The following is a 14202-nucleotide window of genomic DNA, read 5'->3' as shown; positions in this document are numbered from 1 at the left end:
ATTGGGCTGAACCATTCGACTCAACAGTCAAGACCTGGTCCCCAGCGACCGTTTCCTCTTTTTGCAAAACTGCAAACGAACTTAAGGATGAGGGCATTTTCCGAAGATAGTGAAGTAAAATCGGATATTCATGCACGTTTTTAAGGCAAAACTTCAGATTATACTTATGGGGGTTTAATAATTAATTCACCGGTATAAATGTGTTGAAAAGCAAGATATTGAAAAATTATGTAAAATTTTTTTGTTGTCGTTTCTAAATTCCTTAGGCTGAGAACCACGTCAAATTATTATTAAAGGCAAGCTAACACCGAGATATAACAAGGTATGCATTTATACGTAAATATACACCAAGCGAGTAAGTTTTAAAAGTACGGAAAACAGCTATGAATTTGTTATTCCCGACAACTTAACCAGTGGCAGCTTTAATTAAAATATCAACGTAAGGTTTTTTAACTTAACTTAGCATTTAAAGTCAAAATCATTTAGAGATAAACGTCATTACTATACATTTCTGTTAGCTTTTAAGTAAGGGCTAAAATTAACTAAAAATAAAAAAAACACAAAATAACCGCCTTAAAGCAAAAATCCTTTTAAAATTTTATTATTTTGGCACTTTAACTAAAGCTTTTCTATATCTTAAAAGCAAAACTATTCAGACGAGACTACCACCAAAAGCTCATGGGAAGCTTATATCAGATAAAAAACTTTTAAAAGCAGCCCTTAGAAACTGCCTCGGACGAATTTTAGAGGAAAAAGCCGTTGTCAATCGCAATATTAAAAGTCGATTTTGTAAAACTTGAACTAAAAAATAATAAGGTGAACAAAAAGGTATAAAATTTATGCCCTTCTAAACCTAAAAATAACCCACACCCGCAGCTGTGGTTTTTTTAAGTATTAAAACTTTTTATAAACCTGCAACAAAACAAACAAACGCAGTTGTGTATTTACTGAAAAAGAAGACAACATTCTAATGGCTTGCAAGATTATACCTGTCACAAGCTTTACACGCACGCTGCGTAGTGGATAAGGAGTTTTGCTAACTTGGAAATACAAAACAATAACACTACTAGAAAGCTGATTTCTTTGAAGACAAAAGCGGAGATTATTTATTGGGAAAAACTAACATAAGTCCCGTCCCACGATTGTGAGTTGCACATGCCCTCCTTATAGGGAATACAATTGATATACTGACAAGGGCCGCAGAAATCATCGCTTGCGACCGAGAAGGTGTAGAATCCCATGGCAAGCATGAGTATTAGGAGCGGAAAAAATATTATTAGTAAAATTCTTTTCCGGTGAATATCGTGCCTACTCAAACACAGAGACGCAGTTGTAAAATAATGAGCAAAGCAAAAACGCCTCGTACTTTCCAAAAGTTATGTAAGGCAGAAAAACAACAGCTGCGAATAATCCATACAGAAAACCTGTTGAAAATAAAATTATAATAAAACGCTAATATAAAAATGAGTTGACCCCCGAAATGAGCATAATTATCCACGTAAGGAAGAGTGCCGATCCCAAGAGATATTAAAATAGTGACTCCCAAAATGATTAGCTCCCTGTAGGGATGCTGCATGGAGAAGACATCGTCCCACAAAAATTGTAAATCCCATAATAAGCACACCTCTAAGTATCTCCAATTTTGGCCAAGTTCAACCACGAGAATTGACATGAGGCCATACAGTGCACCAGATGAGCCAACCTATTGGCTTTAAAAAAAACCAAAGAGGAGGACAAGTCCGAGCAAACCTGAGTAACATATGGTGAGAAAATCCCTGAAACTATATTTCCTCCAATGCCGCTTATCAAAAATATTAGAAAAAAACGCAAAGGGCCGCATTCCGACTCAATCTTTTTAGTTAAAAAACACTAAAAAATAAACTTCGTGCCCTAAAACAAAATCTCACCCTAAATCCGATCGTCACTTGAAAGAGAATGTTCAAGACGAGATGGACAATCCCTGCGTGATAGAACATGGGGAGGATAAACCGCCACCATTGGCAGGGAAACTTGGGATCACTGATTCCGCCCATTCCGCAAACACTGCTTAAGCACGTGGGAACTTCGGAACACTTCTCTTTAATAGTAGCAACGTTTCATAATAGACGAACGATATATAACATAAATTGACCCAAGTCGTCGTAGCGGTGTCCTCCATAAAACTTGCACAGCTTTTCTCCGATATTCTCGCACTGACCAAATGTGCCGATGCAGCAAGGTCGATTAAAAACCTTTATAGCAGCACTCTGTGAGTTTATAATAGTTGATGGAGGAAAGTTAAACTTCGCAGGAGAGCGATGAGCATGCGGAGCCCTTATGTAGCATCCCTCCTGCTGCTTTACAATTAGCCTCTGATGTCTGCCAGCACCGCTTATTGGTTAAAAGACAGCATCCCTCTTCTGTGGTGATTCAAATGTTTAATAAGTATACCAACAACCGTAGAAGAGTAAAGACCAGATGTAGAAAACTTCGTGCGCTGAGTAATTTCGGCGGAATATACTTTATTATCACGCTTCATGCAAGGCGTGTATTTGGCACCTACGATATATTAAAAAGTCGTAAATAAAAAAGAGCCGGTGATACAGCCACTTGGCCACCCAGATGGATCAATGTTCCAGGCGCAACGCCGATCCACATGTTTTGATATGTGTTCCACTCTTCACCAGTGACTTTTCCGGTTATATCCTTTTTACTATAGTTAAGCTACTAATACCACAAGTTTAATACTTGTAAACCTCAATATTTGCCTTATAAGAGCTTATTCCCACGCCAATGGGCTCGACACCCAAATTAACACCAATTTCGACGATCATTAAGATGATCATCAAAGCAATACTGATGTAATTGATCCATGGGCGGTAGCGAGGCCTCGCGGCTGAATTTATACAGTGGATAAACGAAGAAGAGAAGTACAGAACAAAGCACAGGCCAACCGAATATCATTTGCGCTTCTTTGCTGAGCACCTTGAGTTTCTGTCCTTGTCTGTTGAATCTCAACGCTGGTTTCCCTACTGGTGGCGGGTTCACTAACGGGCGCTTAACTGGAGTTTGTCATTAATGATATTATTATTCTAGCACTCCACAGGAGAATACAACACCGTAAGCCTGTTTGCGAGGCTGCAACAACCGGTACTTGACATGGAGCTCAGGTTTGGCATTCGCCGGGACTCCAGCAGCGTTTAGTATAGGCCCTTCACTTTCGAACCACCTGGCATACGCATAGTGGGTCGGGCGGACGGTGTGCTTGTACTGCTCACGGCGGTGTAGGAGAAAAGACCGAGTATGCAAGCGAACCTGCAAGGGCATGAAAAACTATTATGTAATAAAAAATAACGAAAAACTTTATCAAAGCGCTCCTCTTTATCTTCCGCTTGGGTCAGTAACGTGCTAGATATACACAAATTAAACAAAGCATAGTCGAAATAAAAAAAGGAACAACTCGATTTCTCGGACGTTTTTTTCTTTAAATGCAAGAGTCTCCTCGTCCTCCGGTGGGAGTTCCTCGCTCTTTTCGTCTTCAACAGCTGCACGAGTTAAAATATTCTTTATAAATTAATCCAACGTTTACAAAAGGATAAACCTTGATCTTCAACTTGGTAAACGCCACTTTCGTCCTTTTCCTGATCTATCGAGATGTATGTTTCCTTTCTTTTTTTCTGTAACCGAGTCAATCTATAAAATGCTTAAGCACTTTTCCAAATAGTAAATAGAAATAGAAGAAAAACCTCCTTCTTATGGACATAGTCTTCCGACGGGAAAGACCTGAGGATTGATTCAAGAGCTGTTCCTCTCCGGCGTCCATATCGCCAAGCAAGTCGTCGGTATTAGCGGCACCGGCCCTCAAGCCCCACTCTGACGCTCCACCGGGCTTCGAAGATACGCCAAACCAAGTGGCTGCGCTTTCAGCCGCGGATATAATAGTTTTCAGTGCATTCGGAGGTGTGGAGGTAGAATCCTCCGGCGCTTTTATAATAAACGGTTTAAAAAGAGCAACACACACTTTTCTTTAAAAAAGAAAAGACCTGTTAATGAAGGGATTTTATGTTGTTGCGAGGTTTCTTTTAATTTTTTAAAAATCTGGCAAAAGTCATCAAGAGTGTAACACACATTATCAGCGTTGAAAGCTCCACTGCTTTCAGCAAAGTAAAATTAATAAGTTAATTAAATTATCTACGTTCCACAAAATTCTCTTTTTAGATAAAATAAAGTGCCCATAAACAAACTACAACTTTTACCTTTCTTTAACGAGATCATCTAAAAGTAGCTCGTAGTGACTAGCGGTGGAATTGGGTGCAATCTTCCCAAAAAATAAATATCAAGAATATTAAAAAAACATAATTTTCACAATAAAATATCAAAACGACCTCACTTTTTACAGCATGATAGAGGGAAAGCGCCTCCGAATAACTAAGTTTTAAGTCTCCATCAAAATCTAAGAGGCGAAAATTATCACCAATAACTGTGATTTCTTTTTTAGTAAGCATCTTGCATACTCAAAAAATTAACAAATAAACTTCGCAGCAGTTTAAAGAAATAAAAGAACAAAATAATAAAAAAACAAGCTAAGCAAAACAAATGGATACTTCAGTCACAACAATGACTATGAATGGTTTCAGTACGTTGCTTTAATAAGTGGTCTTTTCTTCAAACGCGTTAATTTACTGCGCTTCTATGAGAGGCTAGAAAATCGTAAACCGACTTGTAACTTAAAAATACGAGTTTTCATTGGACCAACATCTATACTATTTTTCTGACTCGCTATAATGAAAAATTAAGCGTTTCCATTATTAGATTGCCGTTCAGGAAGCATGTGTCCTTTTTTTTAGCAATGATGTTTTAACCTATTTACGTTTTTTAAATTAAATAAAGTTTGTATTAAAAACTTTTTAAAATTACGATCTTTCCTTAAACAGTGTTTATTTCAGCATAGAAGTTATTTTTCTTTCATAATTGAACTTAGTTTCATTGCGAATGCAGCTATTTACTAAAGTTTTTTAGATAAATAAAAAATTGCAGATGCGTACTTTTTCCCTTTTTTGCTTAAGTATTTTTTTTTAATGCTGAGTTTGTTTACTCTTGTACAACTGTCAGTATTTCCTTTTTGGATAACATTTTAGTATAGTAGATGAATCATATTACGAGTGACATTGATAGTGCCTTAACTGCTATAGTTAAGAGAAAATATATAATAACGCCACTCAGAGAATAAGATTTATTACTTATGTCTCTGCTTTAAGGTGTTGTGAGGGTAGTAGACAAGAAAAGATAGTAATTACTTTTAGAAAGTTCAGATGTATATTAAAAACACTGTAATAAGAAAAGTTGGGCCTTATTGACCACTAGTGGTTAATTTAACACAAACTATAGAAATATAGACTTTCAACGGATTTTAAAAATTAATTTTTGTTTGCTACATGTTATACTATACTCTTCTTTAATAATTCTTCCGCTTATTACGTGCTTGCGATCTGCTGGCGAAATAAACGTTCAACAGATTCTATGATTTACGCTAACAAGTGTTGATCAGGCCGTGCACAGCTGTTGAAATTTTCCGCAATAAAATTTACGCACAATCGCGGAAAAAGGGTCTAACCTCGACTCCACCAATTATTACTAACAAAACTCCATGAGTGGTCTTACTCTTGACTTCTCCTCGCAAACTCTAAAGCTGCTAGGTTTTTTTTAGTGTACAAAACGATTTCGGCCTTAAACCTTAGCTAATGACGCCTGATCAGCTTGCTCTCGCTAGTGGGTAAAGCTGTCGATGCTGGGTGGTTAGATGGTCTGGACATTTTATAACATTGAACAACCCTTGGCTGAAAGCCTACTGCGGTTCCGCAAGTTACCTGTAATGCGTGTTGAAGTGAAAAGAGCGTACGTACAAATTTTTGTTAGCAACATTCAAAGGTGGACCATCTATAGTTATCTTTCGATTAAAATTCATAACGTTTTAAATAATGTTTTACCTTATCAATAAAAATAAATTACCTTTTAAAGAACCAAATTTACAGCAAAAGTTATAGAATTATTGATCGTGGTTTCTTTTTGCCCTTAGTTGAAACGCATGTATTTTCATAAAATATTTAATTAGGCCCTGTACTGCCATGTAAAGATGAATCATCGCCAGTTAAGCAACCCTTGTAGATTCTATGCGCTTCTTTAAAGAGCCTCTTAAATTCATGGAATGGAACGTAACTTAAGCGAAAAATTAAAGACTAAATTTTCATACATAGAAGACGTTAGGCACTGAGTACGCTAATGTAGAGTTTATTAGAGTTATTAAATATTTACTCTAAGTACGGAACCCTATATAAGAGTTGACTTACGACTTTTAGTTTGTGAGGTTAACAATGAATAGCATCCCAGGAGCTGGTGGATAACTAGCAAATTCATAAGCTAGCAATCAAAGGGGGTTTCTAGACCTTCAAAAGTAGTATGCCTGATTACAATTAAAGTTATTTACATCTAAAACTTTCACAGTTGCTGTTGCCGAACTGTTGAAATTTTTTTAATGTACAAAATCGCAAGTTTAATAGCTGACCCTAACTTTTGCTTTAGCGTTATAGTGCTTTCTTGTTTTAAATTTTACCCCTTCCAAAGAATTAAGGTTTCATTATAATTATATTGTATTCGATTTTGTTTAGGTTCTTATAACATGAGAGGGTTATACAGTTTTAAATAAATATTTGGTTATAGACTTAAGAGCATTAAATTTGTAAAGCATAAATATTTGTGTTTTTCTTTGTTAAATGTTAATTACACCCATTAATGCTTTGAATATTACTACATTATCGATAGTATGGTCCTTGGAATTGTTTATACAATAATCTAATTTGTATATCCCACTATCTCCTAGTAGTATATTTTTTTATATAAGTTTAAGGCTTATCCATAGTTCTTTTAAAAATTTTTTAACTCGTTCGCTTTTCATATTCTTAGGAACTCCACTTTGAACTCGTTTAGTTTTGCTACTATGGCTTCTAACTCTATTCTAAATATATTATTAATAGATAAGAAATTGGCAACAGAGTCTTGTTGATTGCTTCCGGTAGAAAAGAAACTCATAGGGAAGTTAAGTATGAGAAAAAAAGGGGATAAAATATATATAATGTATAAATAGTTTATGCAACCAAGTAAATATAAGCAAATAGAAATAAATGTTAACAAGAAAATATTGTAAATAATAACATACTTCTATTCATTTATTAATAACTTTTTCTTGGTACTTAAATTTTTGCCGTATTATTTTTTAAATGAATGTAGAGGAAGCTAAATTGAACTTGGAAATCAGGACTTTCCCTGCACTGTACTTACCAAAACGAGTACGTATGATTAATATATATATCCTCTTATTAGTGCAAGTACCTAATAATGAAAGTAATAAAATCAACATTAAGTATTGCATTTTTGTGGAGCCAATAAAAAATATGGCAGAACTGGCCAATGTTTTCGCAGCTTATTAATAGATATAATACTAAATTTAGCATTTCTCAGTATGTGTTAAATGTGCGAAAAACCACGTTTCCAGATTTTGCCCTAACTCTAAGAAAGGCAAACATGGATGTGTAAACTACCTAGGTTTAGCACACGGCAAGCTACAGAACTTGTCTGTATTACCACAACAATACAGAGCTTAGAAAAAATAGTTATAGGGATAATCCTATACCTCATGCTCAGAAAGACGTGGTACTGCTTGGGTAAAGCTACGCTCCAGCAAAAAAATTGGCGAACATACTTAACTTTTAACTCTCGAAGAACTTATTCATCAACTAATAGTCATCTCTTTCGCTGAGGTAGTGAATACCTAAATATTTGCAATGAAACTACAAAAATAATAAACATAGTTTTATATACTTACCTGGAACGCCGATGGTACACGAGTTAAAAGAAAACTTAAAAGTTAATCTTAAAATAAAATTATCGACCTTGTTTTGAATAACGACATTAAGCCTTATATAACGCTTAAAGATGGGGAGTTACACAGAGAGAGGTTTAAAGGTGTGTTATTGTTTACTTATAAATCACGTGCTTGTCATCTTAGGGTGCCACGTAAATTAAACACGTGTCTTTTAAATTCACATTTCAGAGTACTCCTTTGCTCTTCCTAAAAGTATAAATACCCTTCCTCTACGATAAAGTGAGAAGCGCTCCTCTTATTCTCCGTTAGTTTGTAATTGAAATTTTTATATAAGCAGTATTAATAATTTACCTTTTGGAAATGAAAAAAAAGACTATTTTAAGCTCTTATACTCCCATTTCCTGTTGCAAGCAAATAAAATACCTGGGAATAATTAACTTTGGAATTAACTGCAAGCCATATATTAAGGAATTGTTAAATATTAAAAGTATAACTTCTGCCTTATATCCTCTCATAGGCAAAAGAAGCTTATTGAATTTTGAAAATAAATTCCTTTTATATAATGCTATTACCAAGCCTATTACAAGTTACGCAGCAGTATCTTGATCCTACTGCTCTTCTTTGCATATTAACAGAACCCATATTCTTTAAGGACAACACCCTTCTAAAATGTTTACAGACGCTTCTGGGTGCGAAATTTAAACAGCCTCGTGTATGTGGAGTAAAATTTTTTTTGCCTTACCTTAACGAATGACTTCATAATGTTATAACCAAAATGATATACATCCTAACAGTTTAATAGCTAACGCAATAAATGACCAGCATATTTTTTCCTAAAATATGAAGGACCTAAACATTGTTTCATATATCTAGCAGATTAAATATTAGTTTACATATTGGGATAAGAAGAAGAAAAAAAGATGATTAACGCATAAAATTAAAGAACATCGCTGTTTTCATGTTATAAAAAAGGTCTTGGATGTCATACGGTCTTTAATTTTACTAGTTTAATACTCCTTGATTATTCCGTTTCATTACTTTATACAATTACTCAGGTGTATATATGTACTTGGCAGCTACAGGCGAGCTTGAGATTCGCTTATTATTTTAATGGTCGAATGTCGATTCGTATTCTATATTTAATTCTGTTCTTAGATATCTTGATATGTTCTGTTCTTGGAAATTTTTTTAAAAAAATCTATATATACGTATACCTGTAATATATTTTTCTTCTGGCCTGCACCAAACCATTTTATCGTCATGGAAATAACAACCTCTATTCGGTTCATTGCGCCAAAGGCCTTAAATTTTCAGAGGCTACCTTCCATACCCCTCTTTCTAATGAGGGAATAAAGAGTGAGAGTTTTAACTCCTTATAGGTTACTGGTTACTATGTTTAGCACTTGTCGATTAGGTTCAATTTTGCAAAGGTAGGTCTATAGCAATTGACCCTAAACGACAGGCTTGGTCTCTGAAAAAATCTCTGATAAGTTTGACTACCATGTTCTAACGGATTAGCAGCAACCAACAAAATATAAAAAAGTGGTAAATATAGTTACCAGGGAACGTAAAACAAATCTATTGAAAGCCCCAGAGTTTTGCCCGTTAAAGGGTTAAATTATAGCAGATATAATGACTGAAGTTGTCGAATTGACTAATAAATAAAAATGTGAAACTTGTCCCTTTTTTTACTACACGTTTCTTTTTTTTATGCTAAGTGTCTCTAAGGCTCAGCGCCTTTGTTCTGATAGATTGACATTATCAAGAGGACCAGTTATAGTTTAAGTTAAAGTTTTAGTTAAGAAAACTAGATAAACTAAAAACCTAAACGACTTGAGTTTGTTCAAGATAAGGTTAGTTAAACAACTTAACAGTCTAGAGGGCTATTAAGCAAATATTATGTTTTTAAGTTTTATAAAATAATTTTGAACAATTTAGAACTATTTATGCGAGAACTTACAGAGCATAGTTATAGGAATCAATAAATCTTGAAAACGAGCTATTAACAAAACTTGTGAATGCGCGCAGGCAAACAAACAACTTATGCAGCTGAACGCTGTAAACAGTAGAAGGTAAACTGGACTAAATAAGGACTTATTGTACAGTCAGGATGTTGTGTTATATAAGACAAATAACTCAGGAGCGTTCCAGCTTCTGTTCTTTATTTCCTAATGAGGGATTTTTTTGTCGAAACAGTAGTGAGTAGCTCACAGAAGTTTAGATATTAAGATGACAGGGTTACTACTATGTTTATATTTAAAAATCTAGTTTGCAGGGAAACTTTCATAGTAATATATTCCGTTACTTACATTAAAACGGTATTACGATATATAATATCAGTTTAATCATTGCAAGACTGAGCTAAAGCTTAAACTTTTCTATAGGGACTTAAGTAACTAGTCGGAGCTCTTTAGTATCTGAAGAAATTTGAATTTACATAAGTATTTATAAGGGATACACAGTTAATTACATTGTGATCAGAAAGAGAGGTACTAGGGACTCACGGAGTAAGCTGTTAACTTAATTAATTTAGCTCGTAACACATTAGTCTTCATTAGCTTTTAAATCCCTCCTGTAGTAGGCCTACACTTTTAAATTTAGCCAGTCACCAAAATGCAGACTTTGACTATATACAACACTATTTAGAGAAAGAATTATGTACTAAAATCAAAATTATTATCTGTTAAATAATTAGCCTCTGATATTCTTCTTAGTTTATGTGCTACACTATTTATAGTGCTCTTCCTAAGGAGTAGACTCAAGTGTATCAATATACGAGAAACAAGCACAAATTTTTTAAGACCCGACTAAGAAGCCCTTACCCGTATATGTAAGGGCTTAAAAGAATATAAATTGCCGGAAGCGCTCTCCTTCCCTGAGGTTCTCCTAATTTTTTGCACTATTTTATTTTTAATTATAAATCTATTTAAAAGAACTGCATGCTAAAGGGTTACCTTTTTATATAATATCTAGGCAATCAACTTTCAAAGTAAAATTTTGACATGGTTGTCCGAGAGAAGCGCGAAGCAATTCAGTACAAGACGATTCTGCCCATTTTTTACCCTACTCGTTAGTTGAGATGTGCAATAGGTTAAACGAAAGAACTACGCGAAAAGGTTGAAAGACATAACAACCGTCACTTATAGGATTATAAGGGTGCTACTTAAATCTTTCCTTAAAATCAATTTTTTTTAAAAAATAAAACTATCCCAGGAATGATTACACGATGGGTGTAGTAATCAGTTGACTTTGTGATGGTTAGCAACCCTCTATTACAACTTGCTATCCTTGAGTATAGCAGCTGAAATACTTAAGTAAGCTTGAGAAATATCTTTATCTTCACTTTAAAGGATTCCTTAAACACAAGTTGTCATGATTGTAGTTGCCTTGCCTAGTTTAAAAGTTATGAAGTTCCTTATGTATCTAAGAAAGCTTTACAGCTTGTACGCAGGTCGAAAGACCGCTCTTATAATTGTGAAAAACTAAAGTTGGACATAGACCTTAGACAGGATTCTATTTTACTTGTGATCTCTACAGGTTGGGCCTTGTAGGATTTAACTTTATGGTGACAGTTTTATTTGGATAGTAAAACTGCTGTTTCATATAGGGCGCTGGTGGTAAAACAATATCATTAACCTTGTGATATATAATTGAGGCTGTTAATATACTATGTTAGTGCCTGACCTGGATCCTTGTGCTTTATCCTTGAGGCCGTCAGATCCTTTGGCTTTATGGAGGCCCAAGCTAAGGTAAGGTTTAGTACTGCACCTTTAGCAAATAGTTGCAAATGAAAGCTAAGGTTGTACTAGGTTATCTCAACTAAAGAAAAGGCTATCCTTATGAGTAGTACGTAAATAACTTTAATGGTGTTGTATCTAAATGTTAATAAACTAGTTCGAAACTGGTATTCTAGGTGTCTTAACTAGTATTATGCTTTATTACATATCTTACTTTTGTGTAAGGTACTTTGCTAGATTTTGCTAACTTACGTCTAACCAGCGCTAAAGTCTGGCGGTGCTAGGGCGTTTGATGTGCCAAGTTGAAAAGTACTCCCTTTCTCATAAATGGTAGCAGTTTAACATAGTACTGTAAAGAGAAGGACAGGTACAATAGCTTTATTTAATATAAGTTTTATTCTTTTTTCGGTGTTGTAGTTTAACACTAAAACCTTATGAAGAAAGCTCAATCCTAGCAAACACCTTAGTAGCTTATTAAATTTCTAGATAATAACGCCCTTTCTGGCCTTTGGAGGGTCATTTTACATGATTAAGCCTTCTAAAAATAATGTATAAGAGATATTCGTTTATCTTAACTCGTTGCTAGCGCATGTATCTTTCCATATTTTTTACATCTTAAACGCCTGTATTGCGCAAGCAACCTTCATTGGGCTTTGATCACTTCATTATAGGAGTTGGCTCTAATGTAAAGGTCCTTAAAAAGGCAACGGTAGCAGGTTGGGCTATTAATGGTAGCAATATACAGCTTGTGCTGCATTTGACTGTTGGCAGTTATCGATGCTTTCATCCTTTAATGTACATTCTTTAATAGAGCGAGGATTGATTTTTGTCCCTGAACTTTCATCGTAAAGCGCACGAAAAAGATCGTGCCTATATATGAACACACCTCCAGTCTTGGTGTTAGTCCTTGCATCTATACGTGGGTTTCGATCTAAGGTAGTTAATGAGTTGCCACCTGGAGAATGGCGCCCAAATGCAGATTTACCTTCATCAGGTCATGTCACCCCCTATGGTTCAAAGGTGTCAGAGGTTAAAATTCAGTAAACTCTATGGCTTGCAAAAGTTATCACTAGTATCTAATTTGATACTCGGATTCGCTTCTGACAAACAAACCGGTAAATTGTGACTATGATACCTTTCCCTATAAAGCTCTAAGTTTCGGTTGTGCGTTACTTCGCAGAGCTTACAGATCATGATTGGTCATATCGAAATAATATAAATTTTTAAAATGGTAAAAACCTGGGGTTGGCTTTAGCTCTTTGGCAGGCCTTAACCTCCTTGCTCCTTAAGATGAAACAATATGGTTAGTAACATGCCTTGTGCTTGGTGCCTTCGTTTCATTAACTAGACCTATTTGGCTTTAGAGCTAGCTTTTGTACTGTTAGACTAATAAAGTGAAAGTCTAAATAACTTGAAACTTTAGGGAAATAACACTTGCGTGTAGTATACTGGCATTGCCAGTGAAAAAGTTATCTCTTCATATAACTAACCTAGCAGAGCCTTTGGGGCTTTTAGTGAATCAGTGGCATTATTGGCTAAGTGCAATGTCTTCCTGTTTTCTTAGGTCCAAGTATCAAAGTAAAAAGCAGAAAGCATGTCTGCGGAGCAGTATGAGTGACGAAAAATAGCACTATGTCCCATCCCAGACCACTAGTGCAGTAACAAACCTGGCTTAAAACTAGTAAAGTGATTGACTATATAACCTTGAGCTTGAATAAGTTATAATAGTTCGAGCAATAGTTCTAGCTGTTAGAAGACCAAGAGTGTGGTTGTACTAGTGTTCCTTGTGCAATGAATCGGTCTAGCTAACCGAGCATTCAGACGAGGAGCTAAATAGTGTTAGCCACCAACACAAGGAGGAAGTCCTTGGTAAAAAAGTATAACAAGGAAGCTAATTAATAAACTGCTGAAACTATTTACAGGAACGGGACAATGGTCTGTAAAAATAATTGTAAACCCTCCAACAAGATATATATTTTTGTCTAATGAAAAAAATAAATCTACAAATGAGATTGAAAAAGAGTAGTTAAACTTTCACTTAAAGAAGTTAGCGCGAGGAAATAAGCTAGTTTATATATGAAAAAAATATTTATAAAAACTAGTTTAATGCGGAAAGAGTCATCGTGCTTAGGACAAGTGACCGCTGTAGTGTATGAGTAATTGGTTGTAGAGTTAACTTCACAGACTATTAGATTTAGGAGCTAGTATATTATAGAGTAATCTAGAAAACACTATTTTTTGTTTATTCGACAGACTTTTACTCTATCGGGAGGCTATCAACACAAACCCAGAGCTAGAAAAAAAATGGTTTTACCGTGCATACGCGAAGTTCATTATACCACTGGCAGTGTTTGCAATTTTTGAAAAACGATATAACCCTATTCACATTTTTTTAAGAATGGCTATTAAAAGGTCACGCCTCATTAAAGCTTAAAATAAACTTTTTAGAGATGCAGAGTTGATGATAGCTTGAAACTGAAAAGCTAAGAAGGATGCCGAAATTGAGAGAATTATTTTGTAGGCAAACAAAAAATAGGTGAGCAGTTAGTAATGGCCTGAAAATCAGGCTAAGTTAGAATAAGTTTTGTTAAGCCAGTATAATAAATT

General features: G+C 35.0%; 1 protein-coding gene across 2 annotated transcripts; it reads right to left on the bottom strand.

The window, feature by feature from the left end:
* Window positions 1-1101: 1101 nt before the first annotated feature.
* On the bottom strand, window positions 1102-4500 carry LOC135139863 (inactive rhomboid protein 1-like). Of its 2 annotated transcripts, none has more exons than XM_064070208.1 (20): window positions 4365-4500; window positions 4236-4297; window positions 4023-4132; window positions 3726-3963; window positions 3581-3672; window positions 3440-3524; window positions 3342-3387; window positions 3099-3294; window positions 2934-3041; window positions 2736-2875; window positions 2598-2685; window positions 2455-2538; window positions 2284-2399; window positions 2132-2231; window positions 1908-2077; window positions 1750-1851; window positions 1625-1702; window positions 1474-1570; window positions 1367-1424; window positions 1102-1308 (listed from the first exon to the last, which is right to left on the bottom strand). In XM_064070208.1, exons 1-20 carry the CDS (start codon window positions 4482-4484, stop codon window positions 1107-1109), a joined length of 2292 nt encoding a protein of 763 aa, XP_063926278.1. In that variant the 5' UTR covers window positions 4485-4500; the 3' UTR covers window positions 1102-1106. The 2 variants fall into 2 exon arrangements, with proteins under 2 accessions (XP_063926278.1, XP_063926279.1); XM_064070209.1 differs by having other exon boundaries at window positions 4023-4129.
* Window positions 4501-14202: the final 9702 nt, after the last annotated feature.

The sequence above is a fragment of the Zophobas morio genome, unplaced genomic scaffold, assembly GCF_036711695.1.
Source record: "Zophobas morio isolate AGI-343-1 ecotype UQ-CSIRO unplaced genomic scaffold, CSIRO_AGI_Zmor_V1 ptg000037l, whole genome shotgun sequence".
Classification (NCBI taxonomy): Eukaryota; Metazoa; Arthropoda; class Insecta; order Coleoptera; family Tenebrionidae; genus Zophobas; species Zophobas morio.
Note: the sequence above shows the minus strand (reverse complement) of the source record. Positions and strands in the feature narration are given on the sequence as shown.

Excerpts from the sequence above, each read along its gene's own strand:
- LOC135139863 (XM_064070208.1), bottom strand. The coding sequence starts at position 4,484 with ATGCTTACTAAAAAAGAAATCACAGTTATTGGTGATAATTTTCGCCTC. Across the intron at positions 4,133-4,235 it reads GATGATCTCGTTAAAGAAAG|CAGTGGAGCTTTCAACGCTG; the intron begins GTAAAAGTTGTA and ends CTTTGCTGAAAG. Across the intron at positions 2,539-2,597 it reads TGGAACATTGATCCATCTGG|GTGCCAAATACACGCCTTGC; the intron begins GTGGCCAAGTGG and ends AATATATCGTAG.